At 42.4% G+C, this 14,968-nt stretch overlaps 1 protein-coding gene across 1 annotated transcript in view; it reads right to left on the bottom strand.

Annotated features, from left to right (window-relative positions):
• The window catches only part of LOC106081113 (uncharacterized), a 285,863-nt gene that overhangs the window by 87,237 nt on the left and 183,658 nt on the right, over positions 1-14,968 (bottom strand). The window contains exons 9-10 of the mRNA XM_059365759.1: positions 9,914-10,072; positions 9,637-9,765 (exon numbers count right to left, since the gene is read on the bottom strand). Coding sequence (XP_059221742.1) covers positions 9,637-9,765; positions 9,914-10,072 — 288 coding nt within the window. The remainder of the gene's footprint in view (positions 1-9,636; positions 9,766-9,913; positions 10,073-14,968) is intronic.

Genomic DNA, 14,968 nt, shown 5'->3' with positions numbered 1-14,968 from the left:
AGATCGGTCCAGATTTGGATATAACTGCCATATAGACCGATCCGTCGATTTAGGGTTTTAGGCCCATAAAAGTTACATTTATTATCCGATTTTGCTGAAATTTGGGACAAGGAGTTGTGTTAGGCCCTTCAACATTTTTCTTCAATTTGGCCCAGATCGGTTCAGATTTGGATATAGCTGCTATATAGACCGATCTCTCTCGATTTAAGGTCTTGCGCCCATGAAAGGCGCATTTATTATCAGATTTTGCTGAAATTTAGGACTGTGAGTTGTGTTAGGCCCTTCGACATCCTTCTTCAATTTGGCCCAGATCGGTTGAGATATGAATATAGCTGCCATATAGACCGATCTCTCGATTTAAGTTCTTGCGCCCATAAAATGCGCATTTATTGTCCGATTGTGCCATTATTTTTAGATATAGCTACTTAAAAGACCAGTATTTTGTTATACACCGGTGAACAATGACTTTCACTTATAAGTATTTGATCCGAATCGGAACATATTTCGATATAGCTGCTATGGGGCATAAGGTGTGAAATTTTCACCGGATTTTGACGAAAGGTGTTTTATATATAAAGGGTGATTTTTTTGAGGTTAGGATTTTCATGCATTAGTATTTGACAGATCACGTGGGATTTCAGACATGGTGTCAAAGAGAAAGATGCTCAGTATGCTTTGACATTTCATCATGAATAGACTTACTAACGAGCAACGCTTGCAAATCATTGAATTTTATTACCAAAATCAGTGTTCGGTTCGAAATGTGTTCAAATTTTGACAAATTTTGTTCAGCGATGAGGCTCATTTCTGGTTGAATGGCTACGTAAATAAGCAAAATTGCCGCATTTGGAGTGAAGAGCAACCAGAAGCCGTTCAAGAACTGCCCATGCGTCCCGAAAAATGCACTGTTTGGTGTGGTTTGTACGCTGGTGGAATCATTGGACCGTATTTTTTCAAAGATGCTGTTGGACGCAACGTTACGGTGAATGAACACATTTCGAACCGAACACTGATTTTGGTAATAAAATTCAATGATTTGCAAGCGTTGCTCGTTAGTAAGTCTATTCATGATGAAATGTCAAAGCATACTGAGCATCTTTCTCTTTGACACCATGTCTGAAATCCCACGTGATCTGTCAAATACTAATGCATGAAAATCCTAACCTCAAAAAAATCACCCTTTATATCCGAGGTGGTGAATATCTAAAGTTTGGCGCGGTCGAGCTTAACGCCTTTTTACTTGTTATTACGCTTTTTCTGTGGATAGTGCAGTTTTATTACTCGTTCTGTAAGGAAAGAGTAGTTTTATTACCCGTTCTCTATGGAAAGGGTAGTTTTATAACCCATTCTCTACGGGAAGGGTAGTTTTCTTACCCTTTCTCTGAAGAAACGGTAGTGTCCTACACTTCTCTAATGAAACGGTAGCTTCCTTATCCTTTCTCTAAGGAAACGGTAGTTTTCTTACCCTTTCTCTAAGGAAAGGGTGGTTTCTTATCTTTTCTCGAAGGAAACTATCCTTAGTTTCCTTACGCTTTATCTAAGGAAAGGTTAGTTTTCTTACCCTTTCCCTAGGAAAAGGTTAGTTTCTTTACCCTTTGTCTAAGGAAAGGTCGTTGTCCTTACCCTTGTTTTAAGAAAATGGTAATTTTCTTACCCTTGCTCTAAGGAAAGGACAGTTTTCTAGCCCTTTTTTAAGAAGAGGGTAGTTTTCTCACCGTTTCTCTAAGGAAAAAGGAGTTTTCGTACCTTTTTTCTAAGGAAAGGATATTTTTCGTACCCTTTTCCTAAGGAGAGGCTAGTTTCCTTACACTTTGTCTAAGGAAAGGGTAGTTTTCTTACACTTTTTCTAAGAAAGGGTAGTTTTCTTACCCTTTTTTTAAAAGGCGTAGTTTTCTTACCCTTTTTTTAAAAAGTCGTAGTTTTCTTACCCTTTTTTAAGGAAAGGATAGTTTTCTTACCCTTTTCCTAAGGATTATGTAGTTTTCTCACCCATTTTGTAAGGAAAGGGTAGTGTTCTTACTCTTGTATTAAGTAAGGTATAGTTTTCTTACCTTTTTATAAAGGCTAGTTTTCTTACCCTTTTAATAAGTAAAGTGTAGTTTTCTTTTCCTTTTTCTAAGTAAAGGGTAGTTTTATTACCCTTTTTCTAAGTAAAGTGTAATTTTATTACCTTAAAGGGTAAAAAAGTACCCTTTCTCTAAGGAAAGTATAGTTTTCTTAGCCTTTTTCTAAAGAAATGCTAGTTTTCTTGCCCTTTTAATAACATAGGGTAGTTTTATTATCTAAAGGCAAAAAAGTAGTAGTAGTACAAAAGGAAAGTTTTATTAACGTAAATGGTAAAAAAGGTAGTTTTTACTCTTTCTCTAAGTAAAGGATATTTGGCGATGTGCTCAAAATGTGTGGCAAAACTTACTGCATTTAAAGGCTTTGATGTGCTAGACCTGGTTCAGACGTCGTTAATGCTCTTACTTTTTCTTTTTCTCAAGACATCGGGAACTATAGGATTCTTCTGAGACATGTTGAGGATCTGGGTGAGACTCTCGATACGCTGGTACGTTTCCAAAAGTGATTAAGGTCTAATCATCTCTTCTGACAGGGTTCGAGTGTACCTTGGACGCAGACCACTTAATTGCCACCCATACCGGCATAATGTTTCAAGTGTTTTAGCCATAAATTACGCCTATGTTCGTTGACAAACCTACTGATTTTCCCATTCAGCTGATTTCCGGATCACTAGGACATTTTAAACGAATTAGTTTTTAAATTTGTTGTTTATTTAAGTTTTGATATTTTTTGGATCGAAACTTTTTATAGCTGTCATGTCAGAAAAATATGCTGCCACTCTACTCAAAACCAATGTTGATATGGGATAGGTGCAGTTTCCTCTACTGACAATCGAAAACTCAAAATGAGTGACATCATGATATGCTAGCAGCATTTAAACTAGCCTCTTTAGTCTTTAAAGGCCTTTTTGCATAAAATTTCAAGAAACAAAAGGGGTGCCTAACAGAACATTAGGAAATGTTTTCTCTTTTGCTTTTTTTTTTTGAAACATTTTCTATGTTTGTCCAAAATTGGCAACATATTTATTTTAGATCCACTGTATTGTAGGTAACAAACAGGAAACGGATACAAATAAATACATATAAACATGTTAAATAAAAACATAGAAAGCACACACACACACCCATCCACACTCACTTTACTGACTAAAATAAGCAACATTTTGTAAGAGAGGGGGGAAGGAAGGAATCAGGGCAACACAACAAAATACTCTACCAATAAAATTCACAAGGCAAAGGACGACTACAAACGTGGTCAGTTGAAAAGGACATGTTGCAACAGCTGTCACATCTTGTTTAACGAATTGTGGTGGCATTTATGGGTGTGTGTGTGTGTGTGTGTGTGAGTGTGCTAGACTCTGTGTGTGTGTGTTTACCCGTGAGGAGTAGTGTCAGTTTGTCCGAATTGTGTTTGTTGAACAAATTGGAATGGAAATGGAATATTAACAAAGCATGTATAAATAATAATCATAAATAAGACCAACATCAGCAGCATCGCTACCAACACCATCACCATCAGCGCCAACAAAATAGTGGCCACAAGGAAAAAATGAAAAAAAAAAACAGAAAAAACAATGGACGAAGAAATATGGAGCAACGCCAGTTAGCCAACAAACGTGTAAATAAAGCAGATTTCCCATGTTCACTACAACCTGGCACCATCATCCGCATCCTCAATGCTGATGATGTTGGCGTTTTTGATTATGGCACCCAGAAAGCAGATGAGTAAATTCTGTCCTAGAGTTATTGCTAATATAAACTATGACATCATTTTCTGCTTTGACGCTATGCGGATGTCTTGCGGCTATCTGTAAGTTTCAATTAAAGAATTTCCTAATTAGGGAGAAGAAAAATGATAAACAAATGCAAAGGAAAACAAGTTTGAGAAATATCTTTAAAATTCATAATTTAACAGCAGTTTCGGAGAACTTGAAGAATACAAAACCATCTTTTCTTGGAAATCAAATTATGATGAATTTTTCTAACGAAAAAAACTTTAGCCTCAATTTTTTGTGAAAGTTAAAGCGAAATAAAAACAGGAAGTCAAAAGTCGCGCGGTGCGTCCATATGCTACTCAACATCTAAACTATGAGTGTACACCTTTCAGACCCATGCCAGCTGGTTGTACGCACCGCATCCACCCGATGGAATCCTTCATCGGCAAGGGCTGCCGCCTCAGTGTACCTCTTCGTCCTTTTTTCGTCATGAGAGAGGCACATCCGGGAGTGTCTTCTCCCTTCTGGTTCGTGCCGTAATTGAAAAGAGCCCGGATTCTGGTTCTGTTCGCTTTGCCAAAACCGCCTCCATCATCGGTCGGTGTCGGCGAGGTGTAACCGGTTCATGAAGTGGGTACATTTCCCATCTTGCTGTGGACTTACATCACTACGGGAGTCGAATGTCGAGTTTTACACAGATACCTGCCATCACGGCCCAAACCTGCAAGGCCCAAGGGTGAATACAAAGCGTCTACCAACGCCCCCACATGTGGTAAACCCCACATGAGTACCAATTTGATTCCTCGTATTTGGACGTGTTCACCTCCTTGGTTAGGAGCGGAGCACTACCTAAAACTCCCGGATCCCAGTTGAAAACGCAACTCCACGCCGAGCTTATGCTCTACCCGCGATTTAGGTACAAACCACAGCCACCACGTTGCTCCCCAATGAGGCCTCACCATTGTCAGGCTGGAACCAAAGTTCCAGGGGCTCCCGACACCCGTGGTACCAGATTAAAGTCAGGTCAGAATTCGTACCCTTAAAAGGCTACTACCAGTTGAATCCCAAACAGTTCCGGACTGGTCACCTGAATGATCGACCTAAGCCGACCTCAAGCCAGCATACAAAAGTATGCATCAAACATACAACGGGACGATATACACAAAACACAAACAGGACACGGCAGCCCTAACGGGCTGCAACGCGGCCACCCTCACGGGTGACCGAACACAACCACAACAGCTAAGGGAACCAACAATGGGCAAACACCGCTGCATCAACATGGGCAAGGCAGGTGCCAGGCCATGTCATGCTCAGCACCAAATCACACAGTCGCGCCAGCACAGCAACTCCTCGTTATGGATAACTAGCGTGTGTTCGTTCCTCCACTAAGTCTAGGCCGCCTCTTAAGAAATACTTCCCGGGAAAAGGTGGCCAGCCTTGCAACAGTCGTCTCGTCCTCAAGGGCCCTACTGAAATCCCACACCGCCTCGCTAATCCCCAGCGCGTAGATCTCTAATGTCTGCATAGTACGGGCATTCTGTCAGTACATGCCTCCAGTCCTCAGGTCTCCCACAGTCGCACAAATCAGTCGCGGACAAGTTCCTCTGATGCAAAAATGCATTAAAGGAACCATGTCCCGTCGGTATGAAGCCCAGACTTAGGCCGAAGCCAAAGTCCGGGCGGTCTCGTAAGAACGTCGCGTCACGAATAAATTCGTAAGTCACCCGACCATTGTCACTGTTCGTCCATCTAGTCCTCCACCTATCATCAAGACGCTCTAAAAGGAGTGTCTTGAGCCGCCTAATATCCCCATCTGCAAGCTCGGAAGCGGTGATCCAATCCTCACGCACTAATGGAATTCCCTTTTTCACACTAAACAGAACGGCCATGTAACTCACGAGTAAGTCAAGCGGGGGCGCGCCAAGCAATACCTGTAGTGCATCTGTCAAAACAGTCCTGCACACAGGCAAGCAAGCCAGCATTGCCACCCTCTGACAAGAGAGGATCTTTTTCCGTCCTAAGTATAGTCATACTGAATATGTTGCAAGGTGCTGTGCGAACATAGACAGCAGTGGTTCACAAGCGTCGTCGTCATCTTCTGCGTCCCCGCCTTGGGACTATGAGACCCCCCGACCTCTCCCATGCGGCAATATACGCCTCAGCAGCATCCCAGCCCCTATATTACCAGGCCAGTGCCGGGAAGTGTATCATTTTGGCAATTGAATTGCAACAGTCTCCGTAGCAAGATCGACGAGATTGTGGATTTTAGGAGTCGGAAGAACATTTTGGTTGCAGCGATCCAGGAGACAAAGCCGACCAACACTTGCAGCTTGCACAGTTGTCATGGATACAATGTGTTACGTAAGGATTGCTCAAGGAATGGAGGTGAGGGATTGACCTTCATGATACACTATTCCGTGCAGCAAAGACCCGTCTCGCATGCGCCTGGCGCTAGTGACCCCTACATGGAGTGCATGGGGAAAGCAGTCAGGTACGGTACTGCCGAGATAGAGCTATACAACGTGTACATACCACCGGTTGGTAGCTGTGTCCCAAATAATGGCCAAGCTTACAAACCTGCCATTAGTTGGCTACAATCTGGCCATAATCGTCTGGTTCTAGAGGACTTCAATGCGCATAATAATTCATGGCATTCTCCCCTAGGTAACGACCAGCGGGGCATAGATATGGCAGAGCAGATTGAAGGCTCCACGGTTTGCGTGGTGAATGAAGATGCCCCCGCTAGGATTACGAGGAGGTGTAGCAGCTTGCCAGACATTTACATTGCATCCCCTGATCTCCTGAGTGATGTATCCTGGCAAGCCGTAACTTCTTTGGGATCAGATCAACTCCCAATAATTCTCAACATCGACCGACCACCCGACTTCATAACCTCTGAGCGCCGGACGTATATCAATCAGAAAAAGGCCGATTGGGCTAGCTTCAGAGAGTATACCAATCGCCGACCCGATATTGTCATGATGTCCGATTAATAGGTGTTTTCGGGGTTGAGGTGGTTCCTTAGGCACTTGGCCCTGAAAAAAAAGTCAGCATTGTGCTCTACTCTCAAATATCATTTATTTCAACCCTTCAAGTAACTTGGCCCTGAAAATATTATCAGATTCCTGATCTACTCTAAAATACCTTTTATTATAGCCCCATATTGAAATGCTCAGTAAATACGTCCTATATGGGTGGTGTTATGGGGGTGAGGTGGCTCCGTAGAAACTTTTCCCGAATATTGATATCAAATTCGTGCTTTACTCCCAAAGACCTTTCATTTGAGCCCCATATTGCAATGGTCGTAAATATGTCCTCTTTGAGGGTTGTTTTTGGGAGAGGCAGCCCCCAAACTCTTGGCCCCACATTTGGACGTCAGATTCGTCTTCTACACTTAAATACCTTTTATTTAAACCCCTTACTGCCATGGTTAGTAAATAAGTCTTGTTTGGGGTGTGTTTTGGGAAAGGGGTGGCCCCAGAAACTAGGTGCCACACTTGAGTTCCATATTGTCGTGATTGGTCTAAATATATATGTGGAAGCTTTTGGGGGGTTTGGGGAGTACCAATCGCCGCTTCAGTGAACTGACACTCCTCCCCCCCCCCTCGGATTTGCTATTTGCCGACAGGAAATTCCGAGACATCATTAACGTAGCAGCCTTTCGCTTCGTACCAGCCGGTAGAATACCCCAAATGCGGCCCAATTTCCCTCCGTAGGCAGTAGTATTCGCAGACGAGTGTGATGGGATTCGTTGCTCGGACCTCACTAACCCCAGAATCAGCGAGCTAATTCTGAAACTAAACAGCGTAGTGAACGGAATTTGTGGCTGTAAGACTAGGAGCAATGTAACTTAGGTGCCGGTTTAGGCAAGCTGTGGTCTACTGTTAAGTCACTCTCGAACCCCGGTAGATGGGATGGCAGGACCTCAGTCACTTTTGGCGAATAACCGTGACTGTTCCAAAGAGAAGCGCCAGGTTGTTTAACCGTCAATTTATTGTGCATCCCGAGAATGACAGGGCAAGGAGGAGAGCCATTTGCCCTATCCGCGATTTCCGAGCCGATGGCCAGCTATCACAATTTACAGTGGGCGAAGTTACGAATGTCATCCATGAGGCCAAATCGTCCAAGGCGTTGGACCCCTACCAAATCTCTACACTGATGCTGAAGAATCTGGATTCACCTGGAGTTCAGTACCTTACCACTGTCCTCGACCTGTCTTGGAACACTCTTACAGTTCCCGATGTCTGGAAAATGGGCAGAGTGATCCCGCTACTGAAGCCTGAAAAGGCCGACCGATCTCCCTTCTCTCACCAAAAGCAAAGACGATAGAGGCATTGCTCCTCTGGAGCCTCGTTGGAGAATTTCCATTCGCCGAGCATCAACATGGATTCCGAAGACTGCATAGCACAACAACTGCTTTGCATGCCATCACCGCCCTTATTTGCAGTGGCTACAATCAGCCCAGGCCAAGTGATAGGACGGTCCTCGTTGCAACTTGAAATATCGGTTAACCGGTTAATAAATGTGGGGAAATCTAACAAATTTCTACAATCGAGTGGTACCGGGGTATACCCAAACTTGATCGAATGCTAAAAATTGTATGCAAGGAAGATTTTTTTGCTTAGGCCCAAATTAGAGACGCATTTACTATCAAAATTTGGGACAATGAGTTGTGTTAGGTTCTTCGATATCCCTTTTTAGATCAGATCGGTCCAGATTTGGATATAGCCCCCATATAGACCGATACCCCGTTTTAAGGACTTAAAGGCCCATAAAGGCCCATTTTAAGGCCCATAAAAGCCACATTATTATCCGATCTTGCTGAAATTTGGGAAGGTTAGTTGTGATAGGCCCTTCGTCAGCCCTCTTCAATTCGGTCCAGATCGGTTCAGATTTGGATATAGCTGCCATAGAAACCGATTTCTCTATTTAAAGCCTTGGCCCCATAAAAAGCGAAATATTCCTGCATTTTGGCCCAGATCGGTTGAGATGTGGATATAGCTGCCATATAAACCGATCTCTCGATTTTAAGTTTTGGGACCATAAAAGCCTCATTTATTTTCCGATTTCGCCAAAATTTGGGACAGTGAGTTGTGTTAGGCCCTTCGTCAGCCCTCTTCAACTCGGTCCAGATCGGTTCAGATTTGGATATAGCTGCGATATAAACCGATCTCTCGATTTAAAGTCTTGGCCCCATAAAAAGCGCATTTATAAACCGATTTCGCTGACATGTTACACAGTGACTTATGTTAGGCGTTTCGGCATTCATATCGTTAATGATTCGAATCGGTTTATATTTGGATATGGATGCCTAAAAGACCATTATTTTGTTCTACAAAATTTAACAATGACTTGTTCTCAATAAGACCACTCAATATCTGGAGGCCACCGTAGCGCAGAGGTTAGCATGTCCGCCTATGACGCTGAACGCCTGAGTTCGAATCCTGGCGAGACCATCAGAAAATATTTTCAGCGGTGGTTTTCCCCTCCTAATGCTGGCGACATTTGTGAGGTACTATGCCATGTAAAAGCTTCTCTCCAAAGATGTGTCACACTGCGGAATGCCGTTCGGACTCGGCTAAAAAAAGGAGGCCCCTTATTATTGAGCTTAAATCAGACTGCAATTATTAATATGTAAGAAGTTTGCCCCTGTTCCTTAGTGGAATGTCCATGGGCAAAATTTGCATTTTAGATAAAGCTGCTATGGGGGGATAACTTTTGTATTTTTCACCGGATTATGACGAAATGTGGTTTACCCGAGGTGGTGGGTATCCAAAGTTCGGCTCGGCTTTTTTGCTTGTTCAATTTAGTTTTTGCTCCAAAATTTTTTTGATATTTTTTTAATTTTTACTTACAATCCACACTAACTTTAATCCGCTTCGAAACCGTGGGTGGTACTCCATTCGATGCTATGCATAAATAGGCACCCATATCCAAGCGTGAGATTCTTGTTATCTCCAATGTATCTCCCTCCCATTCGCTTACTAGAATTAAAGAAAAAAGTGAAATCTAAGTTAAAATCTCAGTTTTTATTTGCAGAAATGTTAACTTAATCAAAAGAAAATTTGCGCTCGTTAATGTTGATGTACTTTTTAAAATGAATTTTTCTAAAATGATGGATTTTTTACTTACCTATATGATTTTTACTTATGGTTATTCGAGAATTATCATCTCTCTTCCATTTAATGACCGGCTTTGGACTGCCGGTGGCTTTACATCTTAAGGATATATTAGAGGCCTCTCTGACGATGACATCACTCGAACTCAAGGAATCGTCGATATTAGGCGGCACTTAAAGTAGACAAAACCCAAAAAGGAGTACATATTAAAAAAACAGCCTTACAAGCACCGTATGGACACTCAACCTTAATTTGTGGCCAACTTTCGCCCACCACTGAGTAGAACCACAGCTAAACCAATCTTCAAAGCAATAAAGAATTCTGGTTTAATACTCTAATCCCAAAGCCCCCACTTGTTTTGCAATTGAACTCCTTATTTGATGCTTTATGTTATACTAATGGTGAAATTTTCCTATGTTTAACAGTGTGTGTGTGTGTGTGGCCTCTTAAGATGAGTTGCTATCACTCTTCAAGAGTGCAACCAAGTAGGTAATAAAGTTGTTTTAAAATAAACTTGAGACACTGCTAGACTTGCCACTGATGGTTGCATGCTTCGTTTGTTTGTTTGCCTCAGCGACCACTGAAGAGGTTAAAGATACGTACAGCAGCAGCAGGTCAGTGGGGAAATTGTATGCTAGGTGTGCTATCATTACCAACCTAGTCATCGTCATCATCATCCCATTCCTCTTGTTGATGTAGTCTATGTTCTGAGCTTGTTGGAAAAGTCATTTGCCTAGGACTCACCACTTCTTGTTTATTTATTTGGCCAAGAGGCTAAATGAGTTTTTGACTTGTTATACTGCCACTTATTCCGCTCATGCTGGTGGTTTAGTTCTCTGCACTTCTCCTTTTTTTCCCTATTGGCTAACAAACTAAATAAATTTCGCGTTGAAAAGTATTTGAAGTATGCTTAGTAGTATTCTGGTATAAACTGACACCGTGATGTTTTGACGCTATGGTATGGTATTAGGTTTAGCCAAGAGTGACTGATTTGAAGGGAGTACTAGGCGGAATCAGGTGCGTAGGCACAGTGTAAGGATTTGGTTTTTTATACCATACACCACTACTGTAACTTGGAAAATCCAAATTTTGCCAAAGAAGATTTTACTAAGGAACGGGGGCAAACTTCTCACATATCCATGAATACAGTCCGATTCAAGTTTAAGCTCAATGATAAAGGGCCTCCATTTTAAAGCCTAGTGCGAACGGCGTGCCGCAGTGCGACACCTATTGGGAGAGAAGTTTTTACATGGCATAATTCCTCACAAATGTTGCCAGCATTAGGAGGGGAAAACCACCGCTGAAAATTTTCTCTGATGGTCTCGACAGGATTCGAACCCAGGCGTTCAGTGTCACAGGTGGAGATGCTAGCCTCTGCGCTACGGTGGCCTCCACCGTAGTATTCCACACACCACTACTGTGGTACTGGTTATTATAACTAAGTGCTTTTGTTTGTAACGTCCAGAAGGAAGAGAGATACCCATATGGATCCAGTCCGAATCACTTTCTTATTCGATTTGGCTATGTCCGTATCTCTGTCCATCGGCCTGGCAGTCCATCTGCCTGTCTGTCTGTTTGTTCATATAAATTTGTGTGCAGAGTACAGGTCACAATTTTCATTCGAAATTTAACACTGACATCTTTTTTGGCCCAGAGACAAAGCCTATTGAAACTGGAAGAAATCGGTTCAGATTTGGGGCTATATCCAAATCTGAACCGATTTCTTCCAGTTTCATGTGTATGTATATGTTCGTCCAATATACAGGGTGCACCAGAGCAACTAACTTATTTGAAAAAAAAACACCCTAACTGTGAATTGGACACGGAGAGTGAACGCATTTTGAGGGGGTAGTTCCCATGTATGTTTATCTCTCCAGTCAGTTGCCATCATGCTCTGGTCTAGGGAGCAGCTGGCCTTTGCCGTCGAGAGCGTCTTTTCCAACTATCTCTCACTTGTTGCTACCCAATGAGCCTTCCACGCTCGCTTTGAAATCCCTCCTCACAGACTCTGTCCTAGCGGTTATTCGATTCTGTCGTGGGCTAACTCATTTCGGTAGTGTGGAAGTGTCTCTAAACCCAAGAATGGACTTCATGGGACCATCATGCTAATGCAAATTTTGCCCATGAAAATTCTACTAAGGAACAGGGGCAAACTTCTTACATATCAATGAGTGGAGTCCGATTCAAGTTTAAGCTCAATGATAAGGGAACTCCTTTTTGTAGTCGAGTCCGAACGGCGAGCCGCAGTGTGACACCTCTTTGGAGAAAAGTTTTTACATGGCATAGTACCTCACGCTAAGCTCTGCGCTACTTTGGCCTCCGGTGGGACCATCATAGCTCCCGAAAACATCGAAAGAGTGATGCAATCAGTTGTGTGTTTTTCTCGGCATTCGGCTCGCAAATATTCAGCTGCTATGTTAATTCCTGACACCAGTTTTGGCTAATTCTCCATTAAGACCTCAAATTTCGTCCATAGCACATACAGCATGAGACTCAATGAATTTGTTGCGACAACTTTCGCAGACCGCCTGATCTCTCTCAGAGGCGATCTCCAGTGGCCGGCACGATAACCAGATTTGAGTCCGTGCGTTTTCTTTTTATGGAATTGCTAGCTGAACCCGGCCCGCTTCGCTGCGTCTTCATTAACACCACTCGAAAAATATTTTTTTTACTGAATACCATATGTAACTCCCCAGAACAGATTGTTTATCGTATTTGGGGAGGGGTTTTGGAATCCCATTTTGTAATGATCATCAAAAAAGTCCATTTGAGTGCGATTTCGGGTCGATACGGCCCCTAGGTACTTGAACCCAGTTTTATTATCATTTATTATCATATAAGTACTCTGCTTCCGAAAACCTTTCATTTGAGCCCCATATTGTCCCGACCTCTCCACTTTTATTTTTGGGTAGTGCTTTTGAAGTAAGGGGAAGAGTCCACCCCCTTCCGATATTAACAAATTCTATAGACTATTGCTTTTTCTAGATCATATTTGTAATCTACTCCCTAATACCTTGCATTTGAGTCCCGTATTTAGCCGATGGGTCCACTTTATTTTTGGGTGGTGCTTTTGGAGTAAGGGGAGGGTCCGCCCCCTTACGATATTAATAAATTCTATAGCCTATTGCTCTTCTAAATCATATTTGTAATCTACTGCCTAATACCTTTCATTTGAGTCCCATATTGTCCTGACCTGTCCACTTTTATTTTTGGGTGGTGCTTTTGGTGTAAGGGGGAGGGTCCGCCCCCTTACGATACTAACAAATTATATAGCCCATTGCTCTTTCTAGACCATATTCGTAATCAACTTCCTAAAACCTTTCATTTGAGTCCCATATATTCCCGATCGGTCCACTATTATTTTTGGGTGTTGCTTTTGGGATAAAGGGAAGAGTCCACCCCCTTCCGATATTAACCAATTCTATAGCCTATTGCTTTTTCTAGATCATATTTGTAATCAACTCCCTAATACCTTTCATTTGAGTCCGATATTTTCCCTATGGGTCCACTTTTATTTTAGGGTGGAGCTTTTGTGTTAAGGGGAGGGGTCCGCCTCCTTACGATATTAACAAATTCTATAGCCTATTGCTCTTTCTAGACCATAATCATAATCTACTCCCCTATGCCTTTCATTTGAGACCCACATTGTCATTATCGTCCAATATGCCTATTTGAAGGGGATTTGGGGTCGAGGCGGTCCCCTATATAACTGGACCCAATTCTTAATATCAAATTAGTATTCTCATCTCCAATACCTTTCATTTGAGTCCCATATTGTTCCTATAGATTAATTTTTATTTTTGGGTAGTGCTTTTGTGGTAAGAAGGAGGGTCCGCCCCACTTCCGGTATGACAAAATTGTATACCCCTTATATTCTTTCCCGACCATCCTACATTATCTGAGAAGTTTCAAGAAAATTGATTCAGCCGTTTTTGAGTTTATTTTCGAATCTACACTATACGGTAGTCCATCCATACTGTAGTCTATCCAAAGGGTTGTCTATTATACGGTAGTCTATCCATACGGTAGTCTATCCATGCGGTAGTCTATCCATACGGTAGTCTATCCATACGGTAGTCTATCCATATGGTAGTCTATCCATACGGTAGTCTATCCATACGGTAGTCTATCCATACTGTAGTCTATCCATACGATAGTCTATCCATACGGAAGTCTATCTATACGGTAGTCTATCATCCATACGTAGGCTATCTACACGGAAGTCTAGGCATACGGTAGTCTACCCATACGTTAGTTTATCTATACGGTAGTCTATTCAAAGGGTAGTCTATTTATACGGTAGTCTATCCATACGGTAGTCTATCCATACAGTAGTCTATCCCTACGGTTGACTATCCATACGGTAGCCTATCCATACGGTAGTCTCTCCAAACGGTAGTCTATCCATACGGTAGTCTATCCATACGGTAGTCTATCCATACGGTAGTCTATACATACGTTAGTTAATCCATACGGTAGTCTATCCATGCAGTAGTCTATCCCTACGGTTGACTATCCATACGGTAGCCTATCCATACGGTAGTCTATCCATACGGTAGTCTATCCATACGGTAGTCAATCCATACGGTAGTCTACCCATACGGTAGTTTGTATAAAGGCCACCATGGGGCAGAGGTGGGCATGTCCGCTAATGACGCCGTAGTCCTGGGCTCGAATCCCAGCATGAACATAAGAACAACTTTCAGCGGTGTTTATCCCTTGGCAAAACTGCACTTTATAGGGCGCACCTCTGGTTTCGATGAAATTTGTTGTATTTATGTAGGCTGACCCAAGGAACACGAATCCGAAGTCTGTTTGTGGGGCAAGATACCTGTTACCCATGGGGGCCAAAAATACCGCCTGGGGGGGAAGTGGTCTAACCTGGGTAATTTGGGTATCAAAAGAAAAGTGTTGGCAAGTAGAAACATGCCTTAAAATTGGACCTGGGAAGGACCTACGGCGTCTTGAGAATTTTGCACCTTGTTATTATGGGCAATATGGGTATCAAATAAAAGGTACAAAGGAGTAAATTGCAATAAAATTGCCAACAACGTTGTGCTTTAAAAGA

This window comes from Stomoxys calcitrans, chromosome 3, assembly GCF_963082655.1.
Source record: "Stomoxys calcitrans chromosome 3, idStoCalc2.1, whole genome shotgun sequence".
NCBI classification, from domain to species: Eukaryota; Metazoa; Arthropoda; class Insecta; order Diptera; family Muscidae; genus Stomoxys; species Stomoxys calcitrans.
This window is presented reverse-complemented; position numbering and strand designations above follow the sequence as displayed.